The 14,714-nt window shown below is 41.5% G+C and overlaps 1 protein-coding gene across 1 annotated transcript in view; it reads right to left on the reverse strand.

The window, feature by feature from the left end:
* The window catches only part of LOC145458503 (long-chain-fatty-acid--CoA ligase 1-like), a 62,163-nt gene extending 48,751 nt beyond the window's left edge, over positions 1-13,412 (reverse strand). Inside the window, exons 1-2 of the mRNA XM_080336885.1 lie at positions 13,302-13,412; positions 12,069-12,191 (exon numbers count right to left, since the gene is read on the reverse strand). Coding sequence (XP_080193011.1) covers positions 12,069-12,191; positions 13,302-13,352 — 174 coding nt within the window. The 5' untranslated portion in view covers positions 13,353-13,412. The remainder of the gene's footprint in view (positions 1-12,068; positions 12,192-13,301) is intronic.
* Between the last annotated feature and the right edge of the window lie 1,302 nt (positions 13,413-14,714).

The following is a 14,714-nucleotide window of genomic DNA, read 5'->3' on the forward strand; positions in this document are numbered from 1 at the left end:
TTACATTACTACTATTGACTCATCAAACCACAACACGCTTTTACAGTATTACAGCCGTCACCAACAGACTCAGCAGCAGCAAAACCTACTCCTTCTGTCAAACACGGTGAAGCACCCAAATCAGAGCTGACAGCCGCCGTCATCATTGAAGCATAACCGATTACCCAATCAAGAATCGTGGTTTCGTCATTGCCCGCCTAGTTGCAATTTCGCCGTCGGTGGCCCGCCCACTCTTTGGCAGCTACTTTCAAACGCTTTGTAAGAAATCTTAACGACGTTCCTGAGAGCTTCTTTCAGGCTTGTTGATGTTTTTAATCAATAATCTATAGAATAAGACATTACAACGCAGCATTTTCGAAATTTTTCAAATTTTGGACAACCCTAATATTTATCTTTATATTTGTTATTTGATTCAAGATAAATGGCTAATTAATCTGTCTTTCACACAGCTGGCAAAATGTTATGACGTTGAATAGTCACTCTTACTTCGAAAATTTAATTTGACTTGAATTGTGACTTGACTCGTGACTTGACTCGAGTCATCTCTAAAAATCGAGTGACTTGACTCGAGTCACCTCAAAAAATCGAGTGACTAGACTTGACTCGAGTCACCTTCGAAAATCGATTGACTTGACTTGACTCGAGTCAAAATCTGCAATGACTCGACATGACTCGTGACTCGTGACTCGTGACACATAACTGTTTGTCTTGATAGTAATGAGTGCATTGCCGGTATAAAGACGTCACATCAGTGTTTTATTGCGGTAGGTCTACATCGATCGCCTGTAAAGTATTGATTTGAAATGCGTTCTCGTGCGTGTATGTCTACTAGTAATCTATATGTCACCACATGCACGGATTTTTGTGACGTCACAGATGGTCGCACAAAATTACGAATCGCCGTCTTTGCGGTTACAAGCGTCCATTTGTGTCACTACAAGTGTTTAGCTAGCTGCTTGCCTGTGTGGTCAACGTTGAGTGAATACTTGCTAATTCTGCTTCTCACTGTTTATAATGATGGCAAAACGAATGGTTAGTTTCTCATGCTAATCCCCTCACCAAGTCAGATTAACGAAGAAGAGCAATCCGTTTCACATGGAATGGTTGTCGGAGCATGTGAAAACGGAAGACAAAGCTAGGTAAGCCCGAAGACGTTCAACTATTATTTAGGGGTCCTACCTACACACCTGACTCGATCAGCTCAACCGGTTAATCTGAGTACGTGAGCAGAGGGAGCATAAAAATTGATAGCAATAAGCCGACTCAATTGTGAATTATATAATTTTTTCGCGCTCGGCGCGATCAGACGCCACACCTGCCCAACGGATACCGTATATAGATGCTAAGCAGCGGCGAAAAACGCATAGACAGAGGGGGGTTCGATTTAACACCCTATGGGAGCCTATTTTCGCACTGTTGTCCAAGGGCCTGCGCAGTGAGTTGGCGTGTTTGCGCAGACTGGTGAAAAATTAGAGGGAACATTGCCCACAACCCTAATTTTAGGATAACCCTAACCAAAACCCTAATGTCCAACACCCATAACTCCAATCCCAACACGAAAAAGAATTTATTTCTCCGTTTATAAATTTTGATCTCGGGGGTATATCGAAGAAGTGCCGATTCTTTTACAAAAGCAAAGCTATGAATTGGAAGGTATGCATGCAGAATGCGGATGTTCCCTCTACACCAGGGGTCACCAACACGCGACCTGATTTCAGGAAAGTTCTCCTGTGCCCACTACCGCTATTCCTCACTATCTGATACGGATTCCGCGCAAGAAATTGCTGATTTGAATGGGTATATTGCCTTGACGCGCAATGTCACACCACAGCCAAGGCCGAGACACCTTAAAAACGATTTCTGCTGTCCAAAAAATCATGGGTTACGATGAGACAGTTTTCCAGCAAGCTCCGTGTCTAGCTAACCCAATTATAGATTATTTAGTCCAGGAGTGGTAGGAGGAAAATTATGTCGGCGTCAATACTTAATTCAACGATGTCGGCGGCCGTCAAAATGCAAATTGAATTTACGAATAGATTCCCTAATCAATGAGACGCTTTAATTCATTCATGAAATTTTCTTCGCGTTACGCGCGGTTCAATGCGAGTTGATCTCGATTTTAATATAGTATTGTCTTTTGTAATCTTAGTAAATGATGCGCTCCATAACGAAAAACCAATTTGTAATATCGTGTTCCCCTTATCACGAAGAAAATTTGTTTTTTGGTAGGCCCACGTTTGAGCGAATCCAATATATTTCCAGTATACCGACAATCCTGATGGGTGGTCAAGAAATAAAAGCATGCAGCAAAGGGGACTAATAACAATTGACCCACCCAAAGATGCAGCAGAGCAATAATGACTTCCCTAAATTTTCGAAAACACCGCGACTTGCGCGTCTACAGAACGTATCACTGTAGCTGTTCATTACATGGCTACTCCCGATTTCGGTGCACATAGTAAGCCGATGAGAGTAAATAGATTAGCCCGGAGTGTACCGGCAATGGATATGGACAGTTTAACGTGGGTATTTTTCCTCCAGTTAGTTCATTACGATTAAGCACTGGAAATGCGACCGTCAATAGCAAAACGGTCGGCTGACGTCATAATGCGTCAGAATTGACAAATGAGCCGACTCGCAAGCGTTCAAAATATCACCTGTCACTTGTATATGGTGACAAAATTACGATAGTATCAAGCAGGCGCGCAGCCAGCCGGTCGCTTGCTGAATTGCTTGGATTGATTTCAAATTTACCAAGGTAGCATCAGTTTATTATGGTCAAGTACATCCACCAATGCCGATTATAGATCGATTGTATCAGCATCCTTGTGTAACGGAGTCACACGTAATACTCGACTATGCCCCCCTTGGGGGAAATTTTGAAATTTTTAGGGGGAATCTGGCTTAAATTTTTTTTGTGGAATCTGGCTTTGGCATTGTATCGGAAGATACACTGGGTTCACGAGGTTTTTAGATTTTTATGGTATAGAACTGTTAAATGGAAATTAGTTCTTTACAATTGTAGGCTATGTTTCTTTGGCGGATTTTAAGCTAGGTGTATGTTTAGATGCCTTCCGTAGATATTACACCCCCTGATAAAGTGAGGCTGACGAGACGATTTCGTTGAGCCCGCGACAGCCTCTCGACCAAATTGCTACTAAGCAGGGAAAAGTCTAGCCGAATTCAGCACAATGCCGCTAGTGAAATTGTTCAACTTTTTAAGCCAACATATGAGCTAACGTGAAAAACATACCAAATTCATCGATTCAACTCAAGTCCATAGCAAGCGGCTTTATTTTTCGTCAGCGGCTACCCGACCGGTAAAAAAAGGTCAAAATTAACGGTACTTTACCAAAGTGTAGTTCGGTCCACATCAGAGTTGGATCAATTGTAATTTGTAACTGTAATTGAATGTAATTAATTACATATTTCAATGTAATTGTAATTGAAGCATTTTTATTTTGTGTAATTGTAATTGTAATTTGACAAAAATTTTGCTCAATTACAATTTCAATTACATTAAATTGCTATTGAGACCTGACAAGCACAACATAAAATAATTGACTTATAATGCATTCTCTTTAAATGTCGACAAGGAATTTGGTGGATCCATGCGCGGAAGCCCTTGACTGCGCGTTTTTTTTTTTATTACCACTATGCTGGCCTCGGCTGCCATTGTATATAATTTTTAGATTACTAACCAACGGATGGATTTGCAACACGTGACTCACGATTGAATACGCCGAGAAGCAAACTGCTGAGCCGGCTAAAAGCAGCAGAATTGATAGTCCCATAGCTGGCGATCCAAGCGTCGAAATTTGATATGTATGGTCCTAATCGAAAGCTAGTGTCGCACTGATTCCGCAATAAAAGTATATTTCCAGGCAATGGTACCATCCCAAAATAGTCGTGAAAGTCTGGGGATCGGCATTGTTCTGAACAATCGCTGGGCGTAATTGGTAATTGTTGTGGTCATGCTGCTGCAGCGCTCTCACTTTTCAGAACAGGCGGCCTTAAACGGCTATTTCGGAGCAGTTACATTGCCCTGACGATATTTTATTTTGTATTTTCGGAATTTGTACATCAATAGCTTACGATAAAGACCAGATGCATCAAATTTGGACACATGGATCGCCAGCTCTAGGACTACAAAGGTTGCTACTTTTAGCCGGCTCTGCAGTACGTTTGTCGGTGCATTCATCCGTGACTCACATCTTGCGCATCTATCCGTGGGTTGGCAATCTACAATACGATTTTAGATCACGATGCTGCATCGTTACTTCGTCTGGCTAACTAACCAGACCACTGGATATTATATAACGTCTTATCTGACAAAGCACGGTTTTGTTTTTACTCCTCATCTTAATTCCTACGTCCCTCGATAAAAATAATATTATTTCTTTAATTATATACTATATACGCAAATCCAACACGTGCATATATTATAATACTTTTTCAACGACATAATGCACCCTATTCTCAATCCTAACCCATAGGAAATTAGGTAAATAACATATTACATTTCCAATTACGTGAGCCATAATTACCGAGCATACAAAACACGCTTATATTACGCCACAATGACATCTTACATAGCATACTATGTACGCACATAAACGCATTTATTACTACACAATCTGAACTAGACTTGAATTGTTGTTAAATACGATGCTACGGTTGTCAAGGAGCACGGTTGAATTTATGATTATTCAATTACATGTTCAACAGCAGCAATTGTAATTGTAATTGTAATGTAATTGAAGTATGCAAGGTGTAATTGTAATTGTAATTTGATATTTTTAGCATGGAGTAATTGTAATTGTAATTGTAAAGTAATTGAAACATGCATGAAAGTAATTGTAATTGTAATTGTAATTGAACTGAAATAATGTAATTGATCCAACTCTGGTCCACATTAGATATAGTTCGGACATATCTGAATATGTTTGGCCATTAATCCCTCAGTCAGCAAATGGTTGTGCGTTAAAAAGCACCTTTTTTAGCCACAGGCAACTTTTTCATAGGGGGGGAATTTTAGCTCAAATATCGGCCAAGGAGGGCACGAGATGAAAAAGGTTGGGAACCACTGGACTATGCAGTCAATTAGCGAGCTCGCAATCTCCTGCAACATATTCGCTAACACGCGCGCCGACAATCAGGAAATTTCAATTACTCGGGTCGAGAACAAACGAATACGCATCTGTGGCGTTGGCTAATAAACTAGAATTACAGGAACTATTCTCACAAATGGAAAGTCTGTGCATGCTGGACTCGATATTCATTAGTCACTATGATTTCAGGGGAGTCGGAAGTTTCGATATCACGTGCCTGCAAGACAATTTTCTGATGTTCTGTTTTAGTATTAGCGTTAATCAAAATCAATTACGCCGCTGTCTGTTCACGATCAGTATGTATTCAAATCAATTCCGTCAGTGTTTAATGTCTGAGCCAGTCTGATATCACAATCTCAGAAAACGCGATAGTTCCGGCCGTAACTCAAACCCTTGACACACATCTTCTGATGGTTATGTTCAACAGTTCAAGTATTAGCGGGGATCAAGTACGCATGTACGCAAGCGTCGCAAGTGCTTGCGAACATTCGATGTCATTCGGACCTGATTAGTAACACTGGTATCCATGGCTTCCCTGCTTGGCGCTCATGCATTACTGGGGTAGCATGGAGGGGTGGTGCATGACTTACAAAGCCGTAAAGGCTATATCTGCACTTCCTTGTCCAGCGGCATATGCACATCATGCACTCATGGTATGCATATGCGCAGATCGTGTGTATGTGTATCATGGGTCGGTGTATATGCTGCAAAAAACATCAAGGACAAAAATAAACTACGTCCTTTCCTTCCTTTCGCGATGCCAATCTTTAATCACAATCGAGAGCCAAAGCATTCTAGGCACGAGACGCGATCGTTAGGCTAGTGATGATATATTTTGTAACAGGCCTATTGCACACATAATTGTGTAGGCCAACGATGGTATCGTGTGAAGGCTAGCGATGGCACAGTGCGCACTGCGCCTATTCCAGATGCAATTCTTCAAGCCATCGGAACGAGGCTTGTTGGAGGCGCGATAAATCAGGCCAGCGACGATTGCAGAGCGCGGCAATCAATGACTTCGGAATCATCTCAGAGCGAGATCGAGTTGCGTTACAGCGTCCACAAACTAGTCTCGCTAATTGTAAACACGCTTCTCGTTAATTGGCGTGGCCGCGCACAACACTGATAAAATAAGACTTACGGAATTGCAACTGAATATTATCGTCAGAATGGTCATTTCAAAAGGATGGGGTTTTGCTACGCGCGTGAATGTATTGCTGCTGATTTGCTTACCCTCAAGTGTTCAGCAGCAGTACGAAATACATTGCTTAATTCTAAATCGATCAATTCACCAGCCAGCCTAGCCGAATTCTGGGTATGCCGCATACCTAAAATAACTCCTAGGTATGCGCGGCATACCTAGCATACCTGAGTTCAGCGCATGTGGTTAAACGGCGCTGCCTATTTTTATCTCGATATTGAAATCATGCGGCCCGGGGCCTCTACAAATTTTTTAAAATGGCCCACGACCCATTTTGAGTTGGCTACCCCTGCTCTACACCATTGGTGACCCAACCTGGTGCCCACGAACCGCTTGGCAAAGGGCAACCAAGTCCTAACAGTGGGAGGCGCAACTGCTGCTAAAATCTCTTGAGCTCTTCCCCTGCCGCGAAGATGTAGCGGGGTTGATCGTCAGCCTATCTTGCCTTTATATATAATCACCCACTTTTTCTAGTATCTTTATTGTAGTAGTAGGTCAATTGTTTATTGAGTTTTATGCCAATGGTGTATTCAAATTTTGTCCTTTCGCTCCTTCTTTCTTCAAAAACAGCAACTATTTAGCACAGTGTGGTAGTTGGTAGAATATTATTAGGCCTACAATAATCAATAGTATGTTAATTGAGTTTCAGGTAAAATTTAGGCAGAGGTCGCAAGAATCTGTTGTCTAGAGGAGTCTGCGACAACAAAAAGGTTGCAAACCACTACCCTACACCCACTAATAACTTGAAAAATATCAGTACCAGTACGCAGTTGTGATACAACAAGCCGTGTCGAATATTCAACATCGGTAATTAGGTACACTAGATCAGTGCTCTTCAACCTTTTTCGACGTGGTACACCCTTTTAACGTTTGCTCAAAACTCGTACACCCCTGTTCATTAGGGGTCTTCAAAAATGACTTTTTCTCAAATCGTACTGGCTACTTGATAAAATTGTTAGGTTACCTAACTTAAGCCTACAAACCAGATTTGTTTCAATTCCAACCAGTAGCCGCATTGCTACGGGAGAAGAAAGTTTCGATTTATTATATAAAAATAACGAAAAATTTCAAATTTTTCTGTTCACCCCATGAGAGTACTAGGTTGTCTAGAAAAACGATATTCTTCAAATTTGCTTCAATTCCAACCAGTAGAAGCGGAGTTATTGCAGTCAAAAAATTTGGATTTGAATAAAATAGTATTTGGTCACAGAGTCTATTCGCAGCCAGTTAGGCCGCCCGCCACGCAAATTCGAATTTATTTCGTGTCAGCCCAAAAACAGCATGACATTACGAACGATAATCAACCTAAATGTAACAGTATTGGGGAGAGAGTAGGTAAAGCTACTGCTGCAGAAGCGGTAATTCAGATCAGCGATGATAGCAGGCGCACCAGCCTACTGCGTATCAGGCCTGCCCCACACCACACAGAGTCGATAGTGGCACATGGGCTGCAAGAGATGTCAGTAACCTCAGATCGTATGCCGCTATACACAGTCTATTGTCGCTAATTTGCATCACTAATAACAAAATACTAAATTGCAAATGTATGGCGAAATAATGGAGATAAAATCGGCATTTTAAAACAAAAGGGTTTCGATTTCAACATGGAAGCTGTTTCGACCCGGGCTGGCTACGTCACTTCATTTATGTGCATTGCGGTATTTATTAACGTCGGGTAGGAAGTACCGATTCAAGAAGTCTGAGCTATCGCGGCGGTTCCCCCAAAAATCACTTAAAGACAAATGACTATCACTAGCTGAACACATGTTTGTTAACTGCATACTTTCCAACACCAAACGGAACCATTGGTATATTGCCGATGGCTGAATGAATAGGAGAAATATTTGCCTATGACATCACAATGAAGCGGTGTACAGTATAATGGGTCGGCCACACAATACCGATATTCGCTAGCGACTTTGTTTCTTTCTTTGCTCCACTCCTTCGCTAGCGAGCGCTAGCCAGGTCGCTAGCGAGGTCGCCAGTGAAGTGGCTACCGATGCGTTTCACTCGCGAGCTCGCTAGTGAATCTTGTTGTGGCAGTATTACGTCACAGCTGAGACAAAAATATTGTGAAATATGGATCAGTTGCTGGGAGACCTCCGCCGTGTACGGACCTAGTCTGTTAGGCGATACGTTGTGGCATATAGACCTGTATGGCATTTGAAATATTAAAAACGAATCTTATGATATTCAAATAGGTGCAAATGTTTGATCTTCGTGGTCACTTCATTCAACAAGCAGCTGTTGTGCCCTACAAAGCTCTCCTCAACTGACCAACACCAAGCCAATCGCAGATAAATAAATCCCTATGATACCGCATTTGGCTGCTGAAATATGTGTTCACTGTCCATTTGTTGAATGCCACTGCCAATGAAAGTATTGCCTCTACAAATAGCTGTCAGTAATGCCTTGTAATGTTTTTGCAATGTGCATATGGCATTTTATTGTTGTTTTCAACTTCTACCATATCATCCGTGTCCGCTAACGTATCTTGTACGGCAGAATACCTTTTCGAGTGACGCCCAATGTTGAGGATTTTTAGTTTCTCGCCCTGAGAAAGATGTGCTGATGTACTCAGGTAACCTTTTCCCACCCCACGATGACGTAACACTCGTCTTGATGGAAAAGTGAGATTGTCGCGAGTGGCATCGCTAGTGACTATTGTACGTGTGGCCTACCCTTTACACTCGAGATAACATCGTACCATATTGCTCATTAACCTGTGTGTCAACCTGTAGTGACCCATAAACCTGCCTTTGTGATAGCTAGCCATCGGCTCATTGTAATTTGGATCTGGTACACCCCTGTACACCCCATCCGAGTGGTACACCCTTTGCAAATTCTGGTACACGCTAGGGTGTACGACAACCCCGGTTGAAGAGCACTGCACTAGATCCTTTGCTCAATTGCTAGCTCAGAGTCATCATTACTAACAGTAGCGTAGCCAGAGGAAAGGTTTTAGGGTCAAAACCCCTTCCATTTCAAACATGTACTTATGCTCACATGAAAAGCCGATCCAATAAAATAAAGATGAACGAGTTTCTCTGGAATGAAATCCAGTTGGTTGTGTTTTAGTTAGTTGCAGATTTTTAGGGTTTGTTAGTTCTAGTTCTAGATTAGGAACATATCTCAAAGCCTACAGGCGAAGGATGTCAAACTAGTCATCGTTCGTACCCACATTCAAGGACAAGTACAATTGTCCAAGTACAATTTGTTGAGTAAAAAAGTTTTGCCTAAAAAACTCAAAAATAGACGTAATCTGAAATCATGAGCGCTTGAGTGCAGGTACGCAAAAACCTATTTCCAGTACTCTGAATAAGTGCAGCATTACTGATCATGATCAGTTGATCAGTAGGGTTGTTCAAAATTTGGAAAATGTTTGGAATTCTGCGTGTCCATCGCTTATTCTGTAGATTATTGTTAAAAAACAATAATGGGCTTGAAAGAAGCTCGCAGGAAAGCCGGTAATATTTGTCTAAATGCGTTTGAAAGTAGCCGTCGGCGAGTGGGCGGGGAATCGATGAAGTGGGCGGGCAAAGAGAAGCCATTAATCCTGATTGGTTGAAGCCGGTAATAATAAGCTAATGATTGGCTGAAAGACCGACTTTCTGAATACTGCTGGTAACGATTTTTGCGTGCTGTTGTGCAGTCGTTTCTGTTGGTGGCATTACAGACATGATATATTGCCTTTGTTAATGTTGTCATCAAGAGTCCATAGTACAACATTGCAACCGCCTAAGTTAATATCTACCTGCAGAATGTGTATAAGTGCTATGTATTGCACAGGTGCTCTCGCTAGTTGAGATACGAATAAACTAGATGCATGCATCTTGCTACCTTCAACCTTTACAAAAGTTACTGACAGTGAGTGAAACTCATAAATTTACCACCAGGAGTCAACATCTCAGTAGTACTTGTTATGACTAGTCGACGTCTCACCCATAAACGAACACATATTACACTTTTTATTCACAATTGAATGAAGGCGAAAAGCACTATTTACAAAAGACATTAAAAAAGTACGTTGCAGATCAGTGTTGCATTGTCAGGCACAAGTTGCAGATTACAGGCTTTTGATTAGAGTTGACTTCCTGCTGTCTCCAACTGTCTTCCTATGCTGTTCCACAGCTTGAAGCAGACTGTCTCTTTGTTGTTCATTGTCAGTCAAGATTGCAGCGTTGGATGTGCTTAGCTTTACACCTCGTTCTGCGGCATCATTAACGACTTTGACAGAACTGATGTTGGAGCTCATTCTGGTGTAGGAATCTGATAAGTGCCAAACATCAACCGGTTGAGCTAGCCACGCCCCAGAGCATTCATAAACATCAAATATGTACCACGACTGTGGCCCAATAAAATCAGACAAAGTAGTGTCCTTGTTGATGTGTAAAGTTGCATTCAACGGGGGCGGGCCTCTCCTGAAACTTGAAGTTCGCTCTACCTGCAGGAGCGTCTTTGCCATATTTTCTCGGGTTTCATTGCTTTCACTCGGCGAAAACAAGGCATATACAGCGGTTTCCTCCACGATATACCAGTCATGCTTTAAAAGCTTTTGTGAAGCAGCTTTGGAAACTTGTTCATCATGTTCCTTGTAACTCAACATGTCCTGGATGAATCTCAAGTCATTATCGGCTGCATCACGACCGATGCTGGAAGCAACGCAGGCAGGGATATAAAAGAGAACTAAAAATAAATTGAAGCAATGCAGCAGTTCCACTTCTTCAGATTTGTAATGTAACTGATCAGCCCACATGAACATCTTCTGAGCATACAGAATTGTGCCCATCCACCTTGCATGGTGTGTTGCACCAGGTTTGTGATGATGTATATCTCCATCTGCACCGAGAATGAGCAAGTGCATTAGTCAGTCATTGTTTGTAGTCATCCCGTGTGAGGAAATCTCTTTCAGATGCAAGTAACTCATTACTTCTCGTATAGTAGGTAATCCCGAGCCACAGATGTAATCGCAAGTATATCCGATCAAGTACTGCTCAGATTTGGATCTTGTTCTTCGCTGCGGCATCTGTGCAATCTTTCGCCGCTTTGCCTCTGCCATGACTGCACTATTGTTGCTCCAAATCATAAACTACTGCTATCGACTCTGAAGCATTCAAAGAACACGTGTTGCAGTACTACTAATGACTCATCAACCCACAACGCGCTTGTACAGAACCACAACCGCTACTAACAGACTCTACCTCAGCTAAACAGACCTTCAATTTAGTAAAGCCAAGCTCCCGAATCCGAGTCAGCTGTTGCAGTAATCAGTGAGGCTTAGCCGATTACCCAATCAAGAACCGTGGTTTCGTGATTGCCCGCCTCTGCTGTCGGTTGCCCGCCCACTCTTCAACAACGACTTTCAAACGCATTTAGACAAATGTTAGCGGCTTTCCTGCGAGCTTCTTTCAAGCCCATTATTGTTTTTTAACAATAATCTACAGAATAAGCGATGGACACGCATAATTCCAAACATTTTCCAAATTTTGAACAACCCTATATGATCACCTTGGGCTACAGATGTCCAGATGCAGCTTTTCTGGTTTAATTCAAGCATAGCATTGGCTTCAAGCATTTCAAATAGATGCTGTCAATTTTTGAAAATACGCCCTAAACTAGATTGCGATAATTTTGTGAATACCGGCTGCATACATCAGGGTTATTGATTTGGGTGCTCGTTCTGTTAACTCGGTATCGGCTCAAAAATCCGATATCGGTCGGCTCTAGTTACAAGTTCCGACAAAAAAGTGACTCACATCACACACAATCGACTGTTGCTTGATGTCAACAGCTGACAAATCTGGGTATGTGTCCTCCTGCATCATCCACATTGCAGCCCCAACTGCCAAAGCACCAGCACCCATCCACGACAGAGGAACCTGGGCGATATATACAAAATATATGTTACACCGTAAGTCATCTTTTAAACTTGACAAAGTTCGAAGAAGTTACAGAATGATATAACCATATTTTTAAAATAGCAATACCATACTATGATGAAATTTATGGATTTGGTATCAGTATACCAAACAAGATAATACAAAATATTGTAAGACAAGTGATAAGTATGATTTATTACACCAGTACCACAAAGGATGATACTGATTAGTGTTATGACCTGCAATCTCAGATGAACTTCATATAGTATAGGTTGCTTTGTTTGGAAAAAATTCATGTTAAGTTACAGGCAGTAACTGGGTGCAGTACTATATTCAGTGTGAGCAAAGATCTCTAGAACTATGTCAGTTGACTAGTTCACTAGTCATAGAAAACAATAAAACAAACTCCAATACAATTACCGTCCATGTATTGCCAGTTGCAGAGGTGAATTTGTGATGTATACACTGTACAGTGTACACAGTGTACAGTACACCAGGCTCGAACCAGATGGTTTGAGAGCCGAAGTACGGGATGGTTGTTATAACAACCTGGATTTGATCCCGAGCGCAATTCAAGACATTTTCAATATTGAAGACCAACAGGACTTCGAACTCTTACCCCTTGTTTTTACTGCCGTCCTAAGGTATAAAATATAGGGGGGCGCCAGACCCAGAAAATTTTCCGAAAAGAGGCGCTGCAGGAAAAACGACACAATTGAATTTAACAGATTCATATTGAAATAAACCAGAATATTTTCGGCTGACACTCGTCAGGTGTAATCGTCAGCAGCTAGTGAAGAATTGGAAAGAACGTTGTATATAAACAATCATATCACCAAATAATATGATGTCACTGGGCGTGAAATTTTCTTTGCAACTTGGCAGAGCTTCAAGAAGTTACAGACAGAATGATATAAATAGATTTAGAAAATAGCAATACAGTACTATGATAGAATTTCTAAATTTGCTACTTGTATTCGAAATATCAATTAATACCCCTCTAACATGCTAGAAGCCTAAACATGTTAACAAGGAAATAAATAAACTTTTTCCTAGTAGGCGTCCTAGTATCATCTTGAATATCATTGTAACCAAGCCGATTCCACTCACATAATCGAATTCTTGCCATCCTTCAGGAAGGTACTTTGTCAGAGCAGACATACTTTGCTGCACATCTATTCAATAGGCCAAGTGCTAAGATAGTTGCAAAATTTCATTAACAAATTTCATTACAGCATCCTCACGTACTAAGACTTCAAGCATTCAGAAATGCAGCCAATCACACAAAATACAATAGAAATATTAGGTTGATTGATATGTGTTCAATGAAAATCGAATCACACATAATACGATTGAAGGTGTATAATGCGTTGAATGTTGATTGTATTCTTTTCTTTGAGGAGCTCTCAAGTTGAAAGGAATACAGTAGTACCGTATATTGGATATTATTTATTAACAAAAAAAAAGCTTGTCTTCATCACATAGGGCCTACACCTAACAATATTCAAAAATGAAAAGAGCTGAATTTGTTTTTGACGAAGCAATAAATTGTCAGTCTGCTACAAGGTACTATCGTGTCACATTGGAATAGAAATCGCAATAAATTAGGCAGGGTTATAATGACTCGAGTCACAATTTTTCGTTGAGACCGACAACCTACCGACAAGATAGCGTAATGGTTTAAAAGCGTCCGGCTTCTTGATAGGTAGGTCGTGGGTTCGATTCCCGGCCGGGTCTGTCCAAAGACCTGATTTGTAACACTGGTATCCATGGCTTCCCTGCTTGGCGCTCATGCATTACTGGGATAGCATGGAGGGGTGGTGCATGACTAAGAAAGCCGTAAAGGCTATATCTGCACTTCCTTGTCCAGCGGCATATGCACATCATGCGCTCATGATATGCATATGCGTAGATCGTGTGTATGTGTATCATGAGTCGGCAGGGTTGTAATGACTCGAGTCATGACTCGACTCGAGTCAGACTCGAGTCACGATTTTCGGATGACTCGACTCGACTTGAGTCATTTTCTCAAAATACGGAAATGACTCGACTCGACTCGAGTCAATCTGTGTATTGACTTGACTTGGACTCGAGTCATTGCGCATGACTCGAAGCAAGTCATTGACTCGAGATTCAGACGGCGAAGGCCGACATTTCATTGTAATTTCGAAGCCAACACACTATTGGGATTTCGTTTGTTGGTACTGGTGCTTGAAAATGCGACCAGAAACTGCTAAAAGTGAGGAAAATTGATATATTATAAATGCGAACCATTCAATATCACCAAACACAGTTAAAAAGTGGGTTTAGGAAGACTTTAACTGGAAACTGAGCAGTCAACACAATAACTTGGACTCGGACTCGAGTCATAATACCATGACTCGGACTCGATCCTCTGTTCGCTGACTTGGACTCGGACTTGACTCGGTGGGAATTGAAAATGACTCGACTTGACTCGAGTCAAAAATATAAAAGTGAGATTGACTTGTGACTCGGAGCCTTGTGACTTGGTTACAACCCTGT

Source organism: Botryllus schlosseri, chromosome 16 (assembly GCF_051294905.1).
Source record: "Botryllus schlosseri isolate E-star chromosome 16, Bs_hap1, whole genome shotgun sequence".
Lineage (NCBI taxonomy): Eukaryota > Metazoa > Chordata > Ascidiacea > Stolidobranchia > Styelidae > Botryllus > Botryllus schlosseri.